We start from the raw sequence: 23,180 nt of genomic DNA, 5'->3' as shown, positions 1-23,180 counted from the left end.
GGGGCTTTTAGCAATACTTTGTTTACTGCCCGCTCATATTGTGCATTGTTCTTGAGAATACGTGAAGATTGCTCAGCTCCTTACAGGATTTGGGCCATAATCAAGGCTGACACTGACTGGCATATTGTCAAATTGTGCATGTATCATTTATTGTCAGATAACACTGGACATCCGTTAGTGTCTCTTGGCTAATCAAGAGTGTTGCCTCACATATTCTTACGATGAGAGGGCGAAGGATTCTTGTCGTAGCTGCCAGCTTTCATCATCCGAGTGGATCGCAGAAGACGGGACTCTAGGGATAATTGAGAATAGGAAGTTTGAAGATTTGCTATGTTCTCCTGAAGCGTTGGAGTGACTTTCATAGACTCAGGGCACTGTCTCCAGAAGGTTGCTTTTGTCTCGTTTGTTTCCTTTCGTTGTAGTTATTGTTGCAAAATAAATGTGTAGTTATTTCTAAAACTGTCAATCTATGCGTCTGTTCCAGGGCGATTTGATGAAACTGTGATTGAAGAAAGAAGGCAATGTGCTGAAGATCTCTTGCAGTTTTCTGCCAATATCCCTGCTCTCTATAACAGCAAACAGCTGGAAGAATTTTTTAAGGTTGGTTAGTATTTGCAGAAGTATTTGCTTCTTACCGACATCACTGAAGTGTAGTGCTGATTCTGTTTTACTTTATAAACCACGGAATGACGGTGAGCTGGTCTGACATGCTTTGTGAAGGGACTGGGAGTTTTCCGTTCACTCTGGAAATGTGGTTTTAAAAAAAACCCCATGCCACACCGCTACAAGGTGGAAAGTTTTCCAGGAACTTCAGGTGAAGGGATTTGAATTTTTTTTTAAGTGAGTGATGAGCAAAACTTGTGACGATAAATTCCAGTGGGAAGTAATAAAAATATTATCACTGTTCTTATATTTTCACTGGGTGTTTATAGTTTCAAACCAAAGGAGTGAAGACTGTTTACACTGTTTCCTTATGGTCTTTTGTGGACTCAGGTCCACGGCAACCAATTTGGCATGTAATTACTGTAACATGCTGCTTGTACAGTGTTGTAAGAACCAGCTTCCATAACAAATTTTAGGACAGTACATTGATACGGACTTCTTCTTTATTACAGCTTTTTTTCAATAGTTTCTTCAAACTTCTTTATTTTCAGTAGCTAGTCTAAAATTCTGCAAACTCGTAAGCATAAATTTACATGTACCCATGATAGTAACTCTCTGAAGTTAAGGAAATGTTCATCTGGCTGAGATGGGACTTAAGCATATTAATGTGTTTAGTATATTTTAATTTTATATATATATATATATATATACACACACACATATATATATATATGCAAGAGCAAAACTTTATCAGTGCTTAAAATTCTTCACTTGTTTTCGTGATGAAGTTATTAAAGTGTTCTTTAAAATACTGAAAATATTTTTCCTTAAGCTTTGGTGTCAATAAATGAGTGGAGCGAGTTGGACTATTCTACTTTTTGGTTTATTTGCATTTGCATTTTTTCAGTTCTTTGGAAATACTTCTGTGGTTTTGGGTACTTTTTCAGACGTCTCTTTCCCTCCTTTGCTTAATAAATGTATTAGTTTTAGTCTCCCAGTGGACTTTTTCTAGCTTGGCGGGGATATGAATAAAACTAGAAAGCTGATTTTTTTTTTTTTTTTTTTTTTTTTAGGACAAGCTGTGTCTTCAAGGGGGGTTATGCAAATGCAATAATTTAGGCTCATTTGTTTGATGATGTGGTGTCACGCTTTCCTGTAAGAGAGCCTTAGGTTTGGTCTGTCACCAGCTCAGCCTGTGTGCTTTTAGCTCTGCCCGTGGGTGGTTTTGTTCCTTTTCAGATTTTTGTGCAAACAGCCGTGGAGAGAGAGAGACTTGGACAATGAATTCTTAGAAGCATCTGAAGGGAGTGTTCCCTGCATCTCTGTGTTGTAAACTCCTGAAGAATGAGCTGGCTTGTGTGAAAATGTGCTGGGCTGGCTCAAGACAGATTAGCAATGCCTGTTTGTTACACAGCCTCGAAAGAGGTGTGCTTTCTGTTAAAGTGGCATGGAAGGTGTGCACCTGACATGTGAAGCAGAAATTGAAAAAACACCAAAAATATTTAGGTGGTTTCTAGTGCTCTTGTAACTTCTCTTAGCTTTGATTCCTTTCAGGCCTGGGAAGGAATATCCTCCTTGTATCTTTTGAGTCTCAGGTGTGACTGAACTCAGGATAGTGGGTCATGGGTGGGACATTACATTAGTCTGATGGACAAACAGTTGTGTGCTTGGAAGCACTACTGAAGGGCACAGACTACACGTGACACAAGAGATCAGGGGCATTCTTGTTCTCTCCCTGTTAGACTTCGGTGTGCAGGTCAAAATTCTGAAGCTGCAGTAGGCTAAATATTTAGATACCTAGTCAGTCTGTGGCAACCTAACATGGCTTAACTGAGAGTCTTTGTTTAATTTTGAAGGCTTATATGGTTTAATTCAATTCATTGAGGTAAAGGAGCACTCACTGATTAGGAAATATCATTTTGGCTATCACTGCTATACAATGAGAATTTTCATAGTGCATAGAAATGTTTTTGTACCAAAATAAGCAGCTGAGTAATTCCTTTCCCTCTTTCTTTTCAGGGTGGAGAGGTGCATGATGGCTCTGAATTGATTGGTCCTGTTGAGCCTCTGTCTGACTCTCTGACAGACAACCTGTCTGACTGCAGCTCTGAAGGTCTGCTTTCTCTTCCCACATAACCTCATAGCATGATCTGTTTTAAAGCAGCTAGTAAATGACAAGTGACAGATTTCATCATGGAGCATTGGCCTCCAGTTTCTCTTTGCTTGTTATGGCAAAAATGCTGAGTTGGGATTGGTAAGGGAGAAATTTGGCTCAGCAGAGTTGTCTGCACTTCTGGAAGTTTTCTTCTGAAGGTATACATGCTGATTGGATACCATGTGTAGTGTAATTTTAGTGGCACTTTTAGTGGCCCTTCACTTGCACTAAATAATAGTATAGCTATAAGGAAGGGTCAGTCAGCCCAAATAAATACTGTCCTAGAGCTTCTTGCCTGCCTCTAGGCTGAGTCAGCTTAAGCATTTCTGTGTACCATGCAATCTTTTAGATATTTTTGTATTTCTGAGTTATGCTTGGTCCTTGTGATTTCTGGGAAATTCTGCCCCAGCTTTTAAGTTTTCCTTTGGAATTGCTTAGCACTCATTTATAAGTCCACATTATTATACAGACACTTATTAAGCTTATTTAGGAAGGGATCTGATCTTTTTGGCTTAGAATTTGCTTTGATAGAACAATCCCTGCATAACAAAAAATGGGTTTTCTCTTCTAACAGATTAATAGTTTTTTCTTGAGGTTGTACAACTTGTCACTGGGATCTTTCTATGTCAATGGATAAGTTTGTGCTTAGTTGTACAATATATTCTACATAGGAAGTGAGCTTTACTTTTTATTTTGTACTACCTTCTATGATGTTAATGAACTAATATCCCCACAATATTTTGTTCTCTGAAGGGAAAGGTATAGAGTTGTTGCTGTTTATAGCTATAAACATATATATTTATATATAGTTGTTTCGTTGAAGAGGACAGTTATGCTAAACAGCAATAACTAGTTTTAAAGGGTTTTAGTGATTCCTGTGAAATTTAATATTTCAGATTCTGACAATGCACTCACTTTACACTGTGCCCTATAAAATAAAGAGTGCTTCTAAAAGTGCTTAATGTGAACGTTTCTATTCATTATTCACAAGGGCCTCTTTTTTAGCAGGAGAAAACCACTTCCTTTATGTCAGATAAAATACTGAAAAGAAAAAAGTGCTGTAAAGTAGAAAAATTCTTTGATACCCTTCTGAATCAGCTGGAGGGCTTTTACCAGATACTTGGAACCTATGAGCATGGGATTTGGAGATGCTGAATGTGAATTTTGTAGAGTTATTTTTTTTATAAAATCCTATGTGTCTTCCAGCTCATATCTTCTTATGATTGAAAGCAGATTTTGGTGGAGGGGAAGCTATGGGCAGAAGGAAACATCTGTCTTTAAAACCTCTAGATGGCAGTGGCAATACTCGGCCTTGAGTCCTCTCCCTGGCTCTCCTCACAGCCTTCTGCCTGCATCTGATTTTTCCCAGTCTGATTATGGCAGTTAACTGTGGCTGGTTCACTGTGTTGCTTTCTGTGGGCACCCAAGGGCCTCCACGTGGGCACTGCTCCTTCAGGCTGTTGTACTGAGAAGCAGCAAATCCATCCCTCAGCAGGTGCTGCTGTTTGCTTTTAAGGGTGGGTTGTGTTTTCTCTCTTTTATCTGTCCTTCCCAGACAAAGTTCATTTTGCAGAAGGTGTGCACATTAATGGTGGAGGGTACAAACTGACAGTAGTAGAAATGTTTCTGTACCGAAGTAAGCAACAAATATCTTGCTTGTAAAAGGAGTTTGGCAGTTTGTGCTTTCGTAGGAATCTGCTTTTCTAGAGGCCAGGTTATCCAGGCTTTCCACCAATTTTTGGAAACTGTGTTTACTTTTCAGATACTTGGTGAAATTGCACAAGGCAGAGACAAATACAGAGATTTTTGTTCAATTTCAGCATCGTTATTCTCATCTTGTATTCCTGAGAAACAGTCACTTTGTCTTCTTCTCTGAGTACATTCAGATGTCCAACTTTCTCTTCATAAGTGTTTCTATATCAGTTACCTTACCACATTCTTTAGAGAACTTCATCAGGAAGTAATTTTTTTTTTCTCTTTTTTCCTCTCCTTTTGTTTTTCCATGTATACATTATCTTCCCAGAAATAAGCCTTGTGCACTTGAGAAGCTTCCTACCCCATAAACTGACTGGAAACCCCATGACTGTTGTTGTGTGGCGCCAGCTCCAAGCTCTAAACTTGACCTAAAGAAAAGTTTATTAGCTCAGGCTCTGCCATGCTAGCTGTATTCATACAGCTTTTGGTCCAGTTGGCTCCAAGACAAGAGCAAACATGGTTTTGTTTGGCCTGTAGGGGGGGGAACTTGAGTCTGTGTGAAATCTGCTGTGTGGATGGGCTCTAATTCATCTCATCTGGGTGGCCAGAACACTCTTCCAAAATCCCTAGCTTTTCCATTCATGCTTTCTCTCTGCACTTTTTGTCCATCCATCAGATCTGCTTCCACCACCTGGTACCTCTAAATGTTGTTTAATAAATGCTTAGTTCTCCACCCCCAAATTTGATATTGCTGCCCCTAAATTGAGCAGGTGAATGGCCCGTTATTATTATGGTAGTTAATGAATCCTCTGTCTTCCTCCAACTTTTCTTTTGAGTTTTCCTTCTTTCTTGCAGGATTGGGGGCTACACAGGCAGTTTTCTTCTCTGCATGAACACTTGGCTTTATGTCCTTTCCATGAGAAGGCCAGGAGCACTGTTCTCTGTGCACCGTGTCCCTTCTTCTCAAGTAGTCTAGGTCATAAATATCACTGTCCCTTGCTTTTCAGACAAAGAGTGGCTGGTAATTTGTTTTCCTTCATGTTTTTTTCCACTCACTCGTGTTAAAGAACCGCTGGCTTGTAGAAAAGCACTGTTTCTACAGTGCCTTCTTACTCCTCTTCCATAAACTGTAAACTCCTATAATTCCACAGCTGCAAAATGTAAAAGAAGGTTTGAGCTAGTTGCCTTTGAGTCAGCTTCTAGCTGCTGCTGCCACATGTTTTTTGAAAATGAGTCAGAACATGTTACCTGGAAATGTGGTTAAACTCTTCGCTCTGACAATAGTATAGGAGAAAGCAGACACCAGGTTTTAGCTCAGAATTTACTTTCTCTGTGCATGCAAACAGCTAAATGTCTTGACCTTGTTGCCTGTTTTATTACCTCGGTGGGTACATGTGCCAAGGTGATAAAACAAACTGCTACTTGATATCCAGGTGGCACTGCCAAATCTGTGGCTTGCTCCATATGTCTCATGCAGGGTACTATTCTGGAATGACATTTTTGAGACTGAAAGCTGGTTTTGGTTTTTTCCCTTGGTGTGTAGGTCCCAGCTTTGAAAACTTTCCTGTTTTAAGTCTCCTTAGCCATAAATTGTCAGAGCAGAGAGAGATAGGAACTATCGCTGTAGTCTTGCTGCTGTTGAAATGAGGTGGATTGGAGTGTGATGTTTTGTTTTTAAATCTTGGAAGCATTGAGAAATGGCAAACCTAATACCACTCTCCCAATTTTCATGGAATGTTAACAAATGGATATCTCTGATAACCAGTCAAAGAGCAGTTTCATATTATATACTTGTACCTGTAGGAGGGTCATGCTTTTTCATTCTGATGGCAAGGGAACTTATAATCTGTTGTACACATGGATGCCAGAAACATTTTTGTCCTTCTTCTCCTTTTCAGTTCGAAAGGATTTAAGTGGGCTTGATGATGTGACACTTACGAGCCAATCGGAATGTGGAGGTGAGGTCTAGAAGTTGTTTCCATTACATTTGTGGAAATTGAATCGTTAGAAAACCATAACTGAATGAAAGCCTTTTGTGGATGATAATCCTTATGGAATGAAATAGTATATCTGTAAAATAGCTTTGTTGCCATTTATTCCCAAATAACCATGAAAAGTTCCTGTGGTTTAGTTACTGGAGGTCAGCTTGCAGTAAGGGCATAGTGACTTATGGCAAATATAAGATAAAATGTGTTGGCTCAGATTTGTGTGATGAAAGAGGTGTTAAGTAATTTATTTTACCACGTGTTAGCAATGAAGGAAGATTATATGTGTTACTTGTGAGCTGAATGCTGCACGATACATAAGCTGACAGTAACTCTGTCTAAATTCAAACTCCTAATTTACTGTTTTGAGCATGCTTCATCTTACTGATTTTAAACGGTATGTTGGGATTTCTTGCAGCAGTAGTTTGGCTCCTGCTGGTTGGCTTTTCTAATAGCAGTCACACAGGTTTAGTTTTGTAATTTCCTGGAGCCCAATGGTGAGCTGCTTTGGAAGTTTAAGTTGGGTGTTAGATGTTGGTCTCTTCATTTCCAGAACTGAAATGAAGACCGGTTGTTCTGCAGAGTTTGTAGTTAATTTTTAAAAATATGTTTCCATAGGTACTGAAATTTTTTAGAGACAGCATTGCAATCAGGGAGTTTCTGTGGGCATTCTGAGGAAACTGCATAAGTGAAAAGAGTTAAATCTTAGAATGGGATAAAGGCTCCCATCTTTGGAGAGGGATAAGGAATGGGATAAAGAATTTTGAAGGCTCCTAAGGTACATGAGATATCTAGAGTAATGGATGTCTTTCTGGCTCTCAGGCTTCTCCAGTGACAGCGACCTGATCTCTCTGACAGTCGATGTAGATTCTCTTGCCGAGGTAGACGATGGAATGGCATCCAACCAAAGTTCTCCCAGTAGAGCTGCTGGCCTTGGTGTTACTCCTGAACCCCCAGTCCAAAGCACGCTGGCATCTGAGCAGGAGTGGAGCAAACCCGAAGGAGAAAAGGAAAGCCATGGTTTGTTTACTGGAAGCTTAAAATCCAGGCCAGGCAAACAAGATTATTTGGAGAAAGCAGGCGAGTTAATAAAACTGGCCTTGAAGAAGGAGGAGGAGGAAGATTATGAAACTGCCTTAAGCTTTTATAGAAAGGGGGTTGATCTGCTTCTGGAAGGTGTTCAAGGTATGGATATTCCCATGTTTGTCTTCTTCTTGGTTATGCGTGTTTATTTATTTCATTTCCATGGTTGACACCAGCTTACTGCGTTCCAGAGAAGTTATCTGAAATACAGAATTACATGTGCTTGGCTGTCATCTATTTGATAGCTGTGTGCACATGAGAGAGAAGCCTTAGAGAAGCCTTTTTCTCTAAGACTGAATGATAATTTAGGGTCTCATCTTCAAGTGCCCAGTATCTCCTCTGTTAAAATTGCAGCACAACCTTCAACTTGCAGGTAAGTAGCGAAGTGCTCCACTTTTGCCTCTTTCCTTTTTATTGCCTAGCCATTAATTAATTTGTGGCACTTGCAGCACTGTTGAAACATTATTTAATTTACATGGTTAAGTGAGGATTAATTATCCCCATTTTACGCATGGGGAGAGGCAGACTCAGGTTAACTTCCCAATCACAACAGGATTAGAACTGCTCTTGTCTCACAGCCTCTGGCTTCTTCCACTGAACTGCTCTCCTTTTCTAGCTAAAGGATGCATAGAAACTTACATGCTTGCATTGCTAGAGGAGAGCAGGTATTTTTTCCTTTCCAAAAGGTCTGTCAATATATATCTGCAAAAGCTGTTGTTAATAGTCTGTATGCAACTATATGCAAATTTCTGCCTCCTTGCATCTTGTCAGTAAGGGAGAAAATTTCTTCCCTTCTCTGCCGCATATAATTTGCATTTTGTCCAACAGTGGCTTAAAACGATAAAGTACAGGGGAAGATTTGTTCTTCCCTGGAGTGAATTCAGGATCTGTGTATTGTGCTTCTGTCCCACACAGATCAAATGAGTGAGATTAGAATTGTGCCTTTGTTTGACAGTGTACAGCACAGGTGCATTCTGCTGCTCCAGATATGGACTTAGACATGAATGTACCAAACACACACGAGCAAAGAAGCCTTTGCTGCGTCCCAGTGGGAAGCACAGCAGTGGTCCAGACCTTCTGAACAGTTCTAGCAATGGAAGTTAGCTGCTGAGCTGATTTAATGGGACCTGGCAAAAAATAATGGGTAGGTTACTGATGAGAACTAGAGGTGTGAGCCAAGATACGTGCACAACCTTTGCTTAAAATGTCTTACACTTTTTGGCAAAAATAAATCCACCTCTTTTCAAGTGTCAGTGATGTTAGTAGGGTTGCTGCTTTGCTGCTTGTTGTGGCTTTTTCAATAGCATCCTACCTTTCCTTGCCTATGTTGTCAAAATGTTTTTCATTCTTAGTGTTGAATATGCTGGCAGTCTTCTGTTGGAGAGCTCAGCTATTCTTTCTTTGCAAGCACACTTTTTCATAGACCTGTGGGCTGTTCAGTTCTGATCTTTTGAGGAATGTCCTATGTTGTCATAAATACTTCGGTCTGCCAGCCATGATGCAAGGCTGCCATGATGCTGTTTTGAACTGACAGTTCAAACTTCAAAACCTTTCTTTATGAAACAGTTTCAAACTGTTAGGGCACGAAAACAAGTCAGTCTTATTGCACATCAGTTTTGCTGTGGTAATTATTGTGTATGCTGGAGTTGTGGCAGTGGTTAAACTTGTTGGCTTTGAATTCATGGTATTCCTTAGGGTAATACGTTTGCTTTAAAGTTGTGAAAGATTTCTATTGCATGCAGGTGACTTGCTCATTTCATGCATAGGAACTTGTTAAACCAGAGTGGGTTGAACTTCTTACTTATATTTGCCAGAATTTCCTCCAAGGATTTTTTCTTTTTTGCTGTTGACTAGCCACTCTTCCAGCTGCCTCAGATAACTTAATCCTTTTCTCTCACCCGCTTATCCCTGCTCTTCAGGCTAGGAAGAAATTCAAGAAATCTTTGAAAATTGTGATATCCTGCCTGATTTTCTTGATGCCACTCAGTGCAGTGGGAGTTACTAATACCTTTGTAGTGATGGTACATGTGTGGTGTGTGTCAGCATTCCTGATGGATGAAGAAACATGTAACCAGCACCTTTTTCTTTGCAGTCCCTGACATTGCCTCTGTATAGCACGCAAGAGGGAGTACTGGGAACGAGTTGCGTTTTAGGTGGCATCTTATCCCTTGGGATAATTGTACACAGGATGGTTCCTAGCAGTCAGCTCTTTTTTCATTTCTCCATGTTACTCTGCATGGCTTTGAAGGAATTGTCATTCTCTTCTGGGCATTCACACTAGATTTGGGTAGACCCAGCTCACTTTGTGTCCCATTCTCCTTGAAGCTTCTGAAAGCTGGCAAAGAGACATTCTTCATGATGACAGGGCTGGTCCAAATGTCTTCCTAAAAATGTGCCATCTCATGATCTATGATGACAATAAAAAAAGCAAAAAAACCCCACCCCAAACAAAACTTTTAAATGTAGCTGCTTTGTGGAGGCATTGTGTTTAGCATTATTAATATGTGAACATTTAATGTGTATTGCAGTAAAAAACCACAAATCTTCTCTGTAATCACTTCAGTTATTTAAGCACCCCTTGTTATTTATTTCACACGGATAACAACATACTCCTTTCAAAGATAAGGATGGTGCAATTATTACGAAACGCTTCTGGTCTTCTGCCGCTGGTTCTTTGGCACCTACGCGGTGTAAATAAGGCTCTGTAACAGCTGAGAGTGGAACACAGTGTTCATCCATCCTTGCGCACCCGTGCAGTGCCCTTGTCTCTGTGCGCAGCCGCTGCACAACGCGCGGCCTCTGGACCGGGCCGCGGGTGCTTTATCCCTGGAGAACGCAGTAAATGCGGGAACGCGGACTTCGGCCACGAGGTGGCGGCAAGGAAATAGAAATTGCCGCCCGAGACCTGGAATCCAGCGCACGGAGATGCGGGAAGGAATGCCACCCATCCCCTGTGCTTCCCGCCTGGGATTCGGGACACTGCGCGTCCTCGGGTGCAGCGCCCCTGGGAGCTGCTTGGGCGCATCGGGAGGGTGAGCCTGTGTCCGGTACCAGTCCTCCTTTAGGCACAGCGCAGGATCTGCCGCTCAAGGCTGCCTCGTCAAAACCGTGCACGAGAAAGTTCAGTGCTGCAGGTTTATAGAGCTGTGCTGCTTAGGTTGAGGTAGGTGGCTTCCCTAAAGGCAGTTGAGCACACTTGAGCCTGCCATATTCCTGAGGATTTTCCAGCTCTCTGAGCTGCTGGCACAGGTGTCGAGCGAGGCAGGTGTCTTGTGTTTGAGAAATGGCCGTCTTGACTTTGTTTTCAGCTGTGTGCACGTGCTCTCACATGCACAGTGGTGTTAATTATTCCAGGCAAGGTGCATATGAGTTTTCTTTGCTAATCTCTTGCAGAGTTTACTAGTAAATCCTTTCATGTCCTATTCGTAGTCCTGCCAAGAGACCCAGTTTGTGTCCCTTGGTGAATGACTGCTGCCTGCATGCTCAGAGGTTGGTGTATACCTTGGACTCTGGGCATCTGCTCCTTATACATGTTTGGGCTACTTCTGCTCCATACACGTCTGTAATATTAACCAGTTGTCATTGGGAAGAAGAATGAAATCTTGGACTGGCAGCATTGCCCTTGGACTGCACCTTTTGTGCCTTCCTGTTCCATTTATACCAGAGCTGCCTTGCTTGCAGTGACAGGGAGTAGCTGCCATAATTTCCTTTTTCTTCTGACTGTGCACCAATTCTGCTCCTCTTGTCTTTTCTGGGCATTGCTGCATGCGGGGTTTGGAAGCTCTTGGAAGATGGGTCTGTAAGGGTTGTGTAGAATGGTTCAAAATTCTCTAGGAGCTGAAACCTAGAATTCAAGGTTTTCTGCCTTTTAAAGCACACCGAGTATGCTAACTAGTAGAAACTTTGGCTCACAATTATAGCTGTTCCTTTGTTTTGTTAGCGTGTCAGAGCACTTTGAGGTCAGTGCATTGCTTCAGGCCTAGTGATGGAAAAAAATACACTAATCAATAGCAAGCCACCAACTTCTAGCTGGAAGTTAACTCTGTTCTATGCAAAGTAGTGCATTCCCTGACTTTGGTATAGGGCATCGTTTGTGTTAGGAACAAGCAGATCACGAGGCTGAAATTATGGAGAGTTTTTTTGTAATAAAGGAGGGAGTCCTGTTTGTATAAACTACTCCTCTTTTTACAACTGCAGCCGTTCTTTAGTTATATCCATTATGGATCTGGGCAGTCTGAGGTGTGTGATAAACAGAGTTAACACTGCTGTTTATTTCTGTGTTTCAGTAACTTCAGGCATGTGAAGAAGCAAGAATGCTGCACAACATGGCTAGCCTAATTCATGTAGAAAAGTGCAGGATCTCTTCCATGTGTTTGATTTTAGAAACCAAATGTGCTCTTTGCTGGTCTGTCCATGTTGCATGTTAACATCTGAAGGGAGATGATCCATTTAGTCTGTCGGGGTTTTGAGATGTTTATTTTCACACATGTAGCAGCTGTGGCTTGGCAGAATGCATATTGATGTAGTTTAGGCAGCATGAACCTTGTTGCATGAAGTGTGTGATGCCTCTGGAGTGTCAGCAGCCACAAGCTGTTTTCCAGGTATCTCTGTTTTGTGTTAGGGGTCTACAAGTTCTGAATAAGCTGCTGGTGTCTTTGAAAGCAGGCTGTGAATGTCAGTTTTTCACTGCTCTGTGCTATTTTAATGTTTATCCAGTAAACAGAGCTGGAACAAAATTTACACAAATTACTGGAACCTTGCTAAAATGGCTTTGACTTTTAACCCAGAAATGCATATACAATGAAATGCTGGGAATACTTTGGACAACTAGATGATATTTTTGGATATACTGAAAACAAACCAACTTGTGTCTAATTACTAGGATTATGATGGGCTATGATTTGAACTTGTGATGGAGCCAGGGATGCAAACAGGAGCATGCTTGACAGAATGCCAAGAAGACAGTACTTTATGAAAAGGGAAACGGCCATGGCGTTCCACCAGCGTATTTCTGGCTTCCTTTGCTTGTTTGTTGAATGGCACTTGTGGAGACAACTTCTGTTACCACACAGTAGCTATTTTAAATTCCTTTCACTCATGAAGGCCTCTGAGTAGTGTTCTTCATTGATGTTAGCAGTTTCTGAGCCATCCAGCAGATGTGTCTGGTTGTGGCAATGTCTTTAAGGAAACAACAGACCTGTTTTCTGAGAAGGTGAATTGGGGTGTGAGCTTGATGCCTGCAGGAAAACCCTCAGAGTTTTGCTGAACTCCACAGAGTTGGTGATGAAAGGTTGATGATGGGATGACTGATGGAACTGTAATTCTCCCCGCTGTGATCTAAGGCTTCTGGGTTCCTGTGGTGTATTCACTCAACCCATTTGCTGTTGTAGTTTTATACTTCCACTAAGGCTGGAACCAGTCAAGGCAAGAACTTCCTGGCCTGGTTCCTACCAAAGGAGCTGAAAACCATTTCTCTTTCCTGCTATTGGACTGTGAGGATGCTGTTTGGCCTGAGCTTTCTGAACAATGATACGAAGTGCTCCCTCTCTCCTAATGCTTCATACAACTTTGAAATCACAGCTGCTGCTTCAGAAGAAAAAACAGGACTTGTCTGTTGATCAGCAGCTGGGTTAAGAATGGATGTTGGAAGTACTGTGGCTGGTTAAAAAAAAAGTCACATCTCACCGTGCTGCCAGTGACGCTGAAACACATGCTAGTATGGACTATGAACTGTTCACAATTGGAATGTGTTGTCTTCCAAGCCCATTGCAGACCATACAGAGCTCCAGAGCAGATTAGTGCTGTAGGATCCTTCACTGTGCAGTAGATGCTGGATGCGCTAGATGTGTGTGTGAGTGATGTCATTCCCTATGTGAAAGTGCTGGGTTTAGACTCCTCGCTGCGACAAAGCGGTAAAATACAGCGTGTGCCAGTAGAGTATGGTTAATGTATATAGTTAATGCCAGAAACTGGTTAGTGTATAAATACAGCCAGATTCAGCTATGTGAAGAAACACTCAAAGCAAAGTTCCATTCAATGTAAGACTTCTCTGCACCAGAGGGCTGATAAAGGTCTGAGGTTTAGAACCTTGCAGTTCATATGAAAGTGAATTGTAGCCATACCTGCAAGCCAGTGTGTGAGGTGTGGTGCGGAGATGACTCTGAATGTGGTTACTTAGCATGTGGCTGTTAAAGAATTAATAAGTATGTAGCTAGGTGAGCCTTAGAAATCTCATTTTTTTTCCCTCTTGGGACACAGCTAGCTCCATTGACTTGGTGGTGCTCTGACCTTTCCAAGATTTGAGTCTTTCCTCATAGCAGTTCCTTGCCAGGTTGTTGCATGTGCCTGCCCTCTTTGACAGACATCTCTTCCAGCCTGCACTGCCTTTTGTCTCAGCTGTTGTTAGCCGCAACACTTAGCTGCAAAGTGCAGGAATCTTCTTTTGACTGTAGCTGTGTGGGGTTTCTACTTCCCTTCAGAAGGCCCAGTAGGGCTGCCACACTTGTTGCAGCATGCAGGGTAGACAGGGCAGACTGATGTAGGTTACAGTGCCGCTGCTGTCCGCAGGTGAGAAATTTGAAGTCTCTGGCTGCAGAATTAAATGCCTTAGGCGCTGTAGGTGAATTGAGGCAAATTGCTAGCTGGGATAGAAAAACTGCATAGATAGGTTTAAGGGCATGAAGCTGCACGATAATCAGTGCTCTGATTCTCTCCCAAACAGTTCTTGCATATACAGCTTCTCTTTTCACATCCTCCTTTTCTCTTTTCCTGTCCTCTTTCCCTCTCAACATTTCCGGTATCTTAAAATAGCCTCCTTAGCTTCAGAGCTCTGTAGAAGGACTAGTATAGGTTTGATCTCTACAAGGCCTGCTGCTGCCTCTTCTGTTTAGAGATTTTTGTGATTGCTGAGGGAAAAATACTATTTCGCATAGTAGTGTATAAAAGTACGTATGAATTGCATTTAATACATAAATATTAGTAGAATTGTATTTAATACATAAATATGAGTAGTATTAGACTGTCAGGATTTATGAATATCATAATTGGGTTTTTTAGTCTGCCTTCTTCTTTTCTTCCCCCCTGCGGTACTTTGCTGCAAACTGTTCTTATTTGAAGGGGTAGGGGTCTGTGTGCCTGGGTTCACTCTGCTCTGAAGCAAGCAATGATTGTGCATGCTAATTCTAATTTGAACTTGTCCTTTTAGTCAAGAAGGAGGAGTGCAGAGAACTTGGAAATTTCCTCTCTCCCATGGTGGTGGTCTGTATAACTTCTTTGCTCTGACTCAGTGCTCTTTCCCTGTTCCCATGGTGCTTGTGTTGGAGGACGTGCTGCTGCTCTCACCATTTTGTTCCCTCCTCTGTGCTAGAATGTCATTGTTTGTCCTTCTGTCTTGAAACACTTAGAGGGTTTATTGCCTTCTGAAGTAGTTCAACAGAAGAATGTTCAAGAATATTTGTCATATTAAGTCTTATTTTGGTGAAATACCTTACAGTCAAGACTTACAAGTATTAGCAGTTGGATGGGAAGTTAAGACTTTCCTTCCTGAAATGCTGGGTGCTGTGACCATTCATTTCATTTTTTTCCAGGTAGTTGCACATGCATATGAAAAGCTACCATCACCTTGTGTATTTAACACAAGAGTTTCTCTAGAAGCAGATGTTTGTTGGTTAACCTTTCTGGCAAGTTCCATTTCTTATCTTCAGTTATTGACTCCTGTTTTACTGGTCAGTCAAACACATTTCACTCCCACCATTCTTCTGTGTAAGCTTAGCTTTGGCAAATATGCCAACATTTTTTTTTTTTTCCCCTTAGAGAGATGTTTACCTAGACATTTACACAACAGGTGTGTAGCCATAGGTTTTCTACAGAACTGGTAACTTCATAGGAAATGTAGATCTCTAAGGACCTCAGGCAACCTGCAGTGAAGATGATGTGTGTAACATATGGACGTAATAGTTACCAGCACACTGGAAAGCTGGAAGAAGAATTTGTAGGTCTTCACTCACTGTTACAAATTTGTAACTTTAGTGTGAAAGGTTTAACTTTTAAGTGGCTTTTCTTCTTGGCTGATAGAATGCAGTACAGTCCCAAATCTTCAGAAAAGCAAGAAAGAATGGTTCTGATATAGGTGTTGCATCTTCATAAATTTCAGCTCTCTCAGAATGTTAAGGAAAAAAAAAAAAAAAGATCGAGTTGTTTTATCATGATGGGCTTAACTTTTGTCTTGTTTTTTAGTATTTACAGTTTTTTTTCAGCTGCAGAATTTGATCAGCGCCTCAAAGGAACTCGCCGTTAATATAATGTAAAGCATACTAGAGCTGATGAGGTAGTGGTCTTATTTCACAATTCCAAACCCCCACCTGCTGCTAAAATCTATAGCTCTTTCCTTAATGCTGCAGTATCTGTCTACCCCAGCACCTGCCACATTTCACTTAAGTAATTGTTTGAAAATTAAAGGTTACCCACCCTCCTGTGAAAGTTGGTGGAGACTCGTTCCAAAATCAGCAGCTTTTCCCCTTCCTGAAATAAATTTTGGGGTTATAAAACAGTCTCCAAAGTCATCACAAACCTGTGCTGGATTATGAGTCGCATTGTCACTTACGGTGTGCCTGAGCTTTTGTTTGGCTAATATGGACAAAGGAGTCTGCTTCACATGATGTAAGAAGTGTTTGCCCTAAGAAGAACAGAGGTCCTCTTGAACCAATTAGGCAAAAATAACAGCTGGGCTACCCACTAATAAGGAAGGTGCTGCTAAACCTCTTTTCATTGTGAGAAGAAATAAATCTTTTAAGGCTTACTCCCTTGCATTTTTATAGAGAGCAATTCTTTGAAAAATTCAGCAATCCAGCTGGGTGATATGTGCAGGAAGACTGTGAAGAAGATAAAAAAACTTTTAAAAATAAAAAATGGTATTATAGCTGTTAGATTTGGCAATTATAAATGTTTCATTGAAGATTTCAGTATTTAGAGAAAGTTTTACCGTTTAAATTGTTAAGAACGTGGAGTTTAGGGCTGGCACAACAGGCAGTCTCGCACAAGTTCCTTGTAGCTTGTTCTGCAAGAGGATATTCCTTCCTGGAACAAATCTCTTCTGATATCTTCTTTAAAGGAAGGCAGCCCACATATATTTTTAGTAAGTCTGAGAGAAAAGCAGGAAGAGGAGGTCACAGAGGATTGGGACAGGTAATACTAAGTTTATGGCCTTACTTTTTCTGTGAAAATATCCCTGTCCTGGCCAAGCACCTACTCGGGTAGGGAGTGCACCTGTGTTGCCCTGGCAGATTAACTCTTGCGGAGGAAAACCTCTTACCGCCCTAAGGGTAAGAGGGGTTTGGAACTGGTCGGGCACAAAGAAAGGAAGAGATATCTGGAGTTCCTGGATGGGTGCTACATATCATGACTTACTGATTTTTTTTTATTATTATTTCTTTTTTTTTTTTGTATGTGTTAGTAGCAAGTGGCAGCTAGAGCTATCTTTATCATCCAGAGATAAACAGATCTTCACCATGACTACATCCTGGATCCTTGGAGGAGAATAGTTACACACCAGAGCAAGTTTGACAACGCCTTTGTGCATCTTAGATGTGTTCTCTTTGTAGTGTCCCAGATTATTTGAGGAAGAAGGACGGATTCAGAGTCTTTACTGATCAATGTTTTTTTATTTGTCTAAGTTTATTGAATATGGCCCCCTTTCAATAGCTTTTTGCTGTTACTACCTAAACATAAGTAATTTTCTTGTATGATAGAATTACAGAAGATTTGATGTGTGAATAAGCAGTTAACTGAGCTGAACACTTGAGCATGAGGTTAGCTGATCTCTCAAAGGTGTGTCCTCTTCTGAGGAACCACCAAGTGTGAGTGAAGACTCTGAGCAGAAGACGGGAAAAAATTCTGCTAGTTTTCCAGATGCCACTGCTGTGCATTGTGGAAGTGCTGCTTCTTTTTGTTTTTCATGCAAATCAGTGCGCTGTGGGCAAACAATCAGACAAGTCACAGAAGAACTCAATGGCACAATTATTCCGATATTTGTGGTTTTCCTCTATCAAACCCTCAAAATCGTTTGAATGTTGTTAGGAATATCCATCTTGTAAATACATTGTAGCTGAGCTGTCTTTAGAAAAACAAATTAAAGAACAAATTTTAAATCATTGGCTGCTGTCCTAATGTTCTGGCTTACTGTTACTTTGGTCAGCGGGTGGCCTGGTCAGCCTTTCCAAAGCCAATTTTCATTTTAAGATATTTTTATTTCTTTTGAAATAGGCAAAGCCTTTGGAAAATGAGGGATCAGCCTGCTTGTGCTTGTGTGTGTGGATGAAGGCTTGTATGTGCAACAAAGTAGCTCTAGAGTTTTTATATTCTGTTTGCAGTAATAGTAAACAGAGCATCTAAAATAACCACTTGCACATTGCAACAAACACATCATCATTTGCTTAAAAAGAGTTATAATTACAGTTGACGAAGCATGGACACCATAAAAAATGCATTAGTTTGGCTTGACACATTAATTACCTGTTTTTGCAGATGTTTTTATATATTGTTGTGTGAACAGTTTACAAAATAATTACAGGAAAGTCATATGGAAAATAAACTAAGTGGGTGGTTTCTCGCCTTAATATTTTCATTCATGTGAATCTGTGTGAGGCACAGCTGCTCCCTAACAAACGCAGAGGGAGAAGGAGAGACGGGGAATCTTGAGGGGTTTTTATTCTAAGGTCTCTATGATCAGCCTTGCTGCACTTTTATATCTTGCTTTAGCAGTGTAGTTTTTAAAAGTGTAAAATGACATTGCTGATTTAATCCCAGTGATCAGGAGGGGGGAGAAGCTTTGATCCTGATCAGATGCAACATAAATCTTCTAGTATCTGGGAAAATGAATGAAAAATCAATATTATTTTAAGCAGGATGATCTTTTATGAACAGTTGTAAAGATTCATCAAAGGCTTTGACACAGTTTAAACATTTCCTGTTTGCTGCCATTTAAAGAAAAATGCCTTTCAAGTTTAAATTGTAATTAGTGAGATATCTCTTTAGATTATTGTGGGCTAACCACAGAGTGGAAGTAGGAGCTCAATATGCTCACACAATATTTAAATCAAAAGTTCTTAACTGAGAATAAATGATTATTCCTAATTTATTATAAAATAAAATTGATGCCTTTGAAAATACACATTTGGAATAACTGAACGCAATATTTCATGGCAAAATGTAACATTGCATTTAAGAAAAATCCATGAAGTCTGAATCACAGCTTTGACATCTGTCAGATACAAGGATTTGCTCTAGTTTAGGATTTGTTCTCTGTTTTAGTGATTTATTTGGTTTTAAGTGAACAGTTCTATGACCTCGAATTTGGCATAAATGCTAAAATTATTTTTAGCTTAATGGGGTCTTTATTGTTACTCTCTGTGTTTGAGGCTTTTTAAGTAGCATTTATTTGTTTATTAAATTTATATCCTATATTTATTTACAGATTTTTGTGAGATATTGGCTGTTTAAATCGGAATTTGTATTGCAATGCTGTTTCTTTTTACATTTTCTTGGTTAAACTAGTGAAAAAATAAAAAGCCCAAATCCTATTTCCATAAACCTAATTCTCAATCATCCACCTGTTAAAGTATTCAGAGACTGAACTGTTAATGATCTTATCCACAAATATGGGGCAAAAACTTGAATACATGTTATTTTGTGAATCCACACCCTTTTTTATGGCTGAAGATTTTAATGAGGAACAGTTTGCAAAGGTTATTTAACAAATTACTTGGGAAGGAAAAGTAGAAGGAAAACTGAAATGAATGTCTCGTGAAAGTAGGGAGAACGAAGACAGCTCTAAGGGGACATCCTAGGTGATTTTTGTTAATTACTGTAAAATTACTGAAGCACTGGAAAAAAGCAAGAAACATCCAAACGAAATACAGGTAACTAACAATTAAGCAGTAAGCTTGACTTTTATGATAGCCTCAGCCACTAACCTAGCAGTTTTCTAGCAGCCTGCTTGGAGGAGATGCTGGCTGAAGAGTTTGCTGTTGCTGTGCAGATGCCTTGTTTTCCCTGAGCGGCTGCCGCTTGATGTGTCTGAGAGAACGTGGGCGCTCACCTGTGCGTTGGCACGAGGAAGTTTCACGGTGCTTTAACACTTCGTGCGCAGATGAAAGCAAGAGTTAGCAAGCAAGGTGTTTTAGGAAATTGCAACACACACTTATAAGAAAAAAATACTGTGTATCTGTTCTCCATTAATAATGCCAACTTCAACTTCAAAGAGTTGAGCAATGTTATTTTTTTTTAATCCTAGATGGCAGTCTTATCCAGGGAACTTTTTACCAAGATTCCCCATGGTCTTTAGAATGAGAGAAATTAATGAGATATTGATAAATATCCATAATATTGTATGCTGAAGGTGCACTGGATTTCTGTCTGTCTCAAGCTAAATGTAGACAAAGGCTTTTGCAGAGCAGTCTTGCTTCTATATCCAAGGAGGGGGCAATCGCTTTTCCCTCTTGCTCTGAGGTGGGCAGTAAAATTTACAAGAGATCAGAACTTGGAGTAGACCCAAAGTCTCTTCTGCTTACTTTTGATGGAGTCTGGGTATGATGGTTCTGTGTGAGTAGTCTCTAGTCATGGTATGAAACGAATGGGAATTTCTGTTTTAAAACAATCCACCTTGACCCCTACCTTTAATTCTGCCCTTGAAAATCTCCCAGCATCTTACGCATTGCCACAATTGCCCCCTGAAAACCTCCCACAGTAATTTCTGAATGCAAACATTCACACAGTAAGTTCTCTGTCAGAAATTCCATAATAAGCTTGCCCTTTTTTATGAGACTTGTTCGTGATAACCCGCAGTAATGCTTTTTTTTTTTTTTTTTTTCTTATCAGTTACAAAGTTTCTGGTTGAACTCCTTCAAGGTTACATTCGGGATCCTTTCATGGCCGGGTGATCAGTGTCTTACCAGTTCAAGTCTTCGTTAATGTTATCTGCTGTTGGTTGGGCTTTGTGTATTTGTGTGTTTAATTTATTGCCTCTCCTGTTCCTTGCCTTGTCTTTCATGTGCAGTAGCTGTTGGACAGATACCCTTGCAGTTCCTTGCCCTGTCTGAGCATTGGTTTGAGAGGTGCTGGCTGGCACCTGGCAGTGCAGAGCGTGTCACAGCCAAGTCTTTGTTTCTGCAAGCCTTGGATGGCCTCAGTTAGGGCTAGGAGAGACTATCAGGGCCAGATCAAGTCTTTGCTGTCCTTCAGTCTTCTTCTGGGACAGTTGTCTCTGTCTTTTTTTTAGCATAATAATCTCATTTCTCTATTATTGCAGTTGTGTCTCACAGTCTTGTATGTGCTTGGCATTTGACTGGTTGGGTGTTGCCATCACAGGTTGAGTCTGTCACAGCAATATATCGCTCAGGATGTGCATGCCTAAACCAAACTGAAAGCTTCAGGGTGAATTCAGAATTTGTGTGGTATCATATGGCTCTCACCAAGAGTTTGGGTAGATAAGAAGTCATACAATGGTCGTTTAGCCATCTGGAAAGTGAAGTAGTTGGTGCAAGTGCTTATTGCTTTCTTTCCATGTTACCCCAAGACAAGAGGCTGGAAATGCCTAGCATTGAAAAGGTGTGAGCAGGAGTTCTTAGCGTCTCTTCTCAGTTGCCTTCTTGATTTTAATAGCATTTCTAGACTTCATGTATAATTAGGAGTGTCCATACGGGAAACCTGAGGGAAAAATAAGTTTGTTGTTTTGTTGTAAACATCTTATTCTGTCTTTCCTAATTGATTTTGCTTTTTGGAATACAGGGTTTGGATCAGCGGTTTGTTTCAGTTCTTAATTATGTTACCATAGGAACATATACAAAATCATGGAAATATTAGGAAAGGCTTTTTATTTACCTTAGTCTATAGCAAGGCTTGCTTTGTTATTTTTGTAGAACTCTGAGATCACAGTACAGGATTTTTAGAAGATGCATATCTTTAAGTTCGATTATGAATAACCCAAAGGAAATCAAAAATGTAGAATCAAAGTAGTGTGCTTTGATTACTTAGTACCTCCCTCTTTATAGAAAACATAACTTTTTTTTTCCTCCATTGAGGTGAATCAAGCCCAACTCGTCGAGAAGCAGTGAAAAGGAAGACTGCAGAATACCTTATGCGTGCTGAAAAAATTTCCAGTCTCTACCATAAAACCTCTGAAGATGCGTCTGTTTCTATGGTAGGCTTTAAGTAATATTTTTCTGAATTAAATTTTTTCAGAATTTGGTATAATTATGTAGCAAAGCATATTCAAGCTTAAGGTTCGAAAGCTGTCTGGAATTTCTCTTTTGGGAGGCCCGAGGAGTATTTTGATGTTGTGTTTCTGTTAAGTTGCCATTCTTTCTGATTCTTCATAATGTTACAAGGAGTGCTTGGTTTAATACAGGACTGCTTTTCACATGCTTTCCTACTGCTCGTGGGAACCACAAAAAACCCCATACTGGAATGTAATATTTCATTTGACTTTTCCATGAGGATGTTAGTCTGTCCTGTAGGGAGTGAGATACCTTTTGGTTTCTTTAGCCTAGCACATAGTGATGTATCACTATGAGTCAAGCACAAGGTAGAGGGGATCAGATTAATTTTCCACAGAACAGGTTCTTAATAGAGCAAAGGTTCTTCCTAATCCTTTCAGATGTCTCTCTTGGTTATGCTTGTGAGATCAGCTCCTTCTTGATCATTGAGAAGTTTCTGTGTTAATTTTTACTTTCTTGAGCAGAATGCTCTTATCTGTGCTTGTACAAAAGACAAACAAAGCTTGCTCTAAGGTACCCTCAATAAATATCTAACTCGCCCTTCCTTAAACAGTTCCTTTGGGATTTGTCTATTTCTACTTTAGACTTCTACTGCAGTCATGTTAAACTGTGTTATTGTCAATGAATGCCCTATTGCAGTAAGTATAAAAGCTACAAAGTTCCGGACTCTCTGATATCAAGGGATAACAAAAGGGGTAGAAGATTATTGCTTCTTACTTTGCACAGATCTAAAAATGCTTTAAGGAGACAACTGCTGCAAAAATTGGAAGCCTTCTAAAAGGTTCCTATCTAATAAGTAATTTTAAAAAGCAAAGACACTGATTTTTTAAGGGTAGATTTTTTCATGTTGAGAGCCCACAAGTACAATTTTGAGGATGTTCCAAATGGGATATATTTTGTGAGGCTTGGAGTCTTGCTGTTGCTATGAACTGTACTTTGAACAATTTAATATTTTGGACAGATACGAACTCCTACTAGGTATTCTTTCTTTGGGTCAAACACCCCTGAAAATGGGGAAGAAGCTATATTGAATTGAATCCTCAGTGTGTTTGGAAACCGAAGAACAAGAGAAAAAAATCCACGAACAACCTATTTTCGCCTTTTTATAAGTTTAGAAACTAACTGTGGTTGGGAAGGAGGAAGAAATAGGTTGCATTTTTCTGTGTGAACTTGAGAGGTAAAGTATTTCCTCTTTTATGCTGTACTGAATAAGACATGCCTTCTTTTCAGATCCAAGGAAAAGCAGATTTAATTGGGATAAGACAAGAAAAAAAAAGCAGATAGAATAAAAAACCGTTTTCCTTCTGTGCTGAAACTCAAAATTGACAAATTATGGCAAATCTTTTTTTGTGCAGTGTTGCACCTGGCTGATTGTCCTGTTTACAAAAA

At 40.2% G+C, this 23,180-nt stretch overlaps 1 protein-coding gene across 4 annotated transcripts in view; it reads left to right on the top strand.

The window, feature by feature from the left end:
• The window catches only part of RPS6KC1 (ribosomal protein S6 kinase C1), an 86,323-nt gene that overhangs the window by 16,496 nt on the left and 46,647 nt on the right, over window positions 1–23,180 (top strand). For all 4 annotated transcript variants that reach the window (XM_040059396.2, XM_040059399.1, XM_040059401.1 and 1 more), the window contains 5 exons: window positions 485–600; window positions 2,623–2,716; window positions 6,352–6,411; window positions 7,261–7,623; window positions 21,597–21,715. In XM_040059396.2, coding sequence (XP_039915330.1) covers window positions 485–600; window positions 2,623–2,716; window positions 6,352–6,411; window positions 7,261–7,623; window positions 21,597–21,715 — 752 coding nt within the window. The remainder of the gene's footprint in view (window positions 1–484; window positions 601–2,622; window positions 2,717–6,351; window positions 6,412–7,260; window positions 7,624–21,596; window positions 21,716–23,180) is intronic.

Source organism: Hirundo rustica, chromosome 3 (genome assembly GCF_015227805.2).
Source record: "Hirundo rustica isolate bHirRus1 chromosome 3, bHirRus1.pri.v3, whole genome shotgun sequence".
Taxonomy (NCBI): domain Eukaryota; kingdom Metazoa; phylum Chordata; class Aves; order Passeriformes; family Hirundinidae; genus Hirundo; species Hirundo rustica.
Note: the sequence above shows the minus strand (reverse complement) of the source record. Positions and strands in the feature narration are given on the sequence as shown.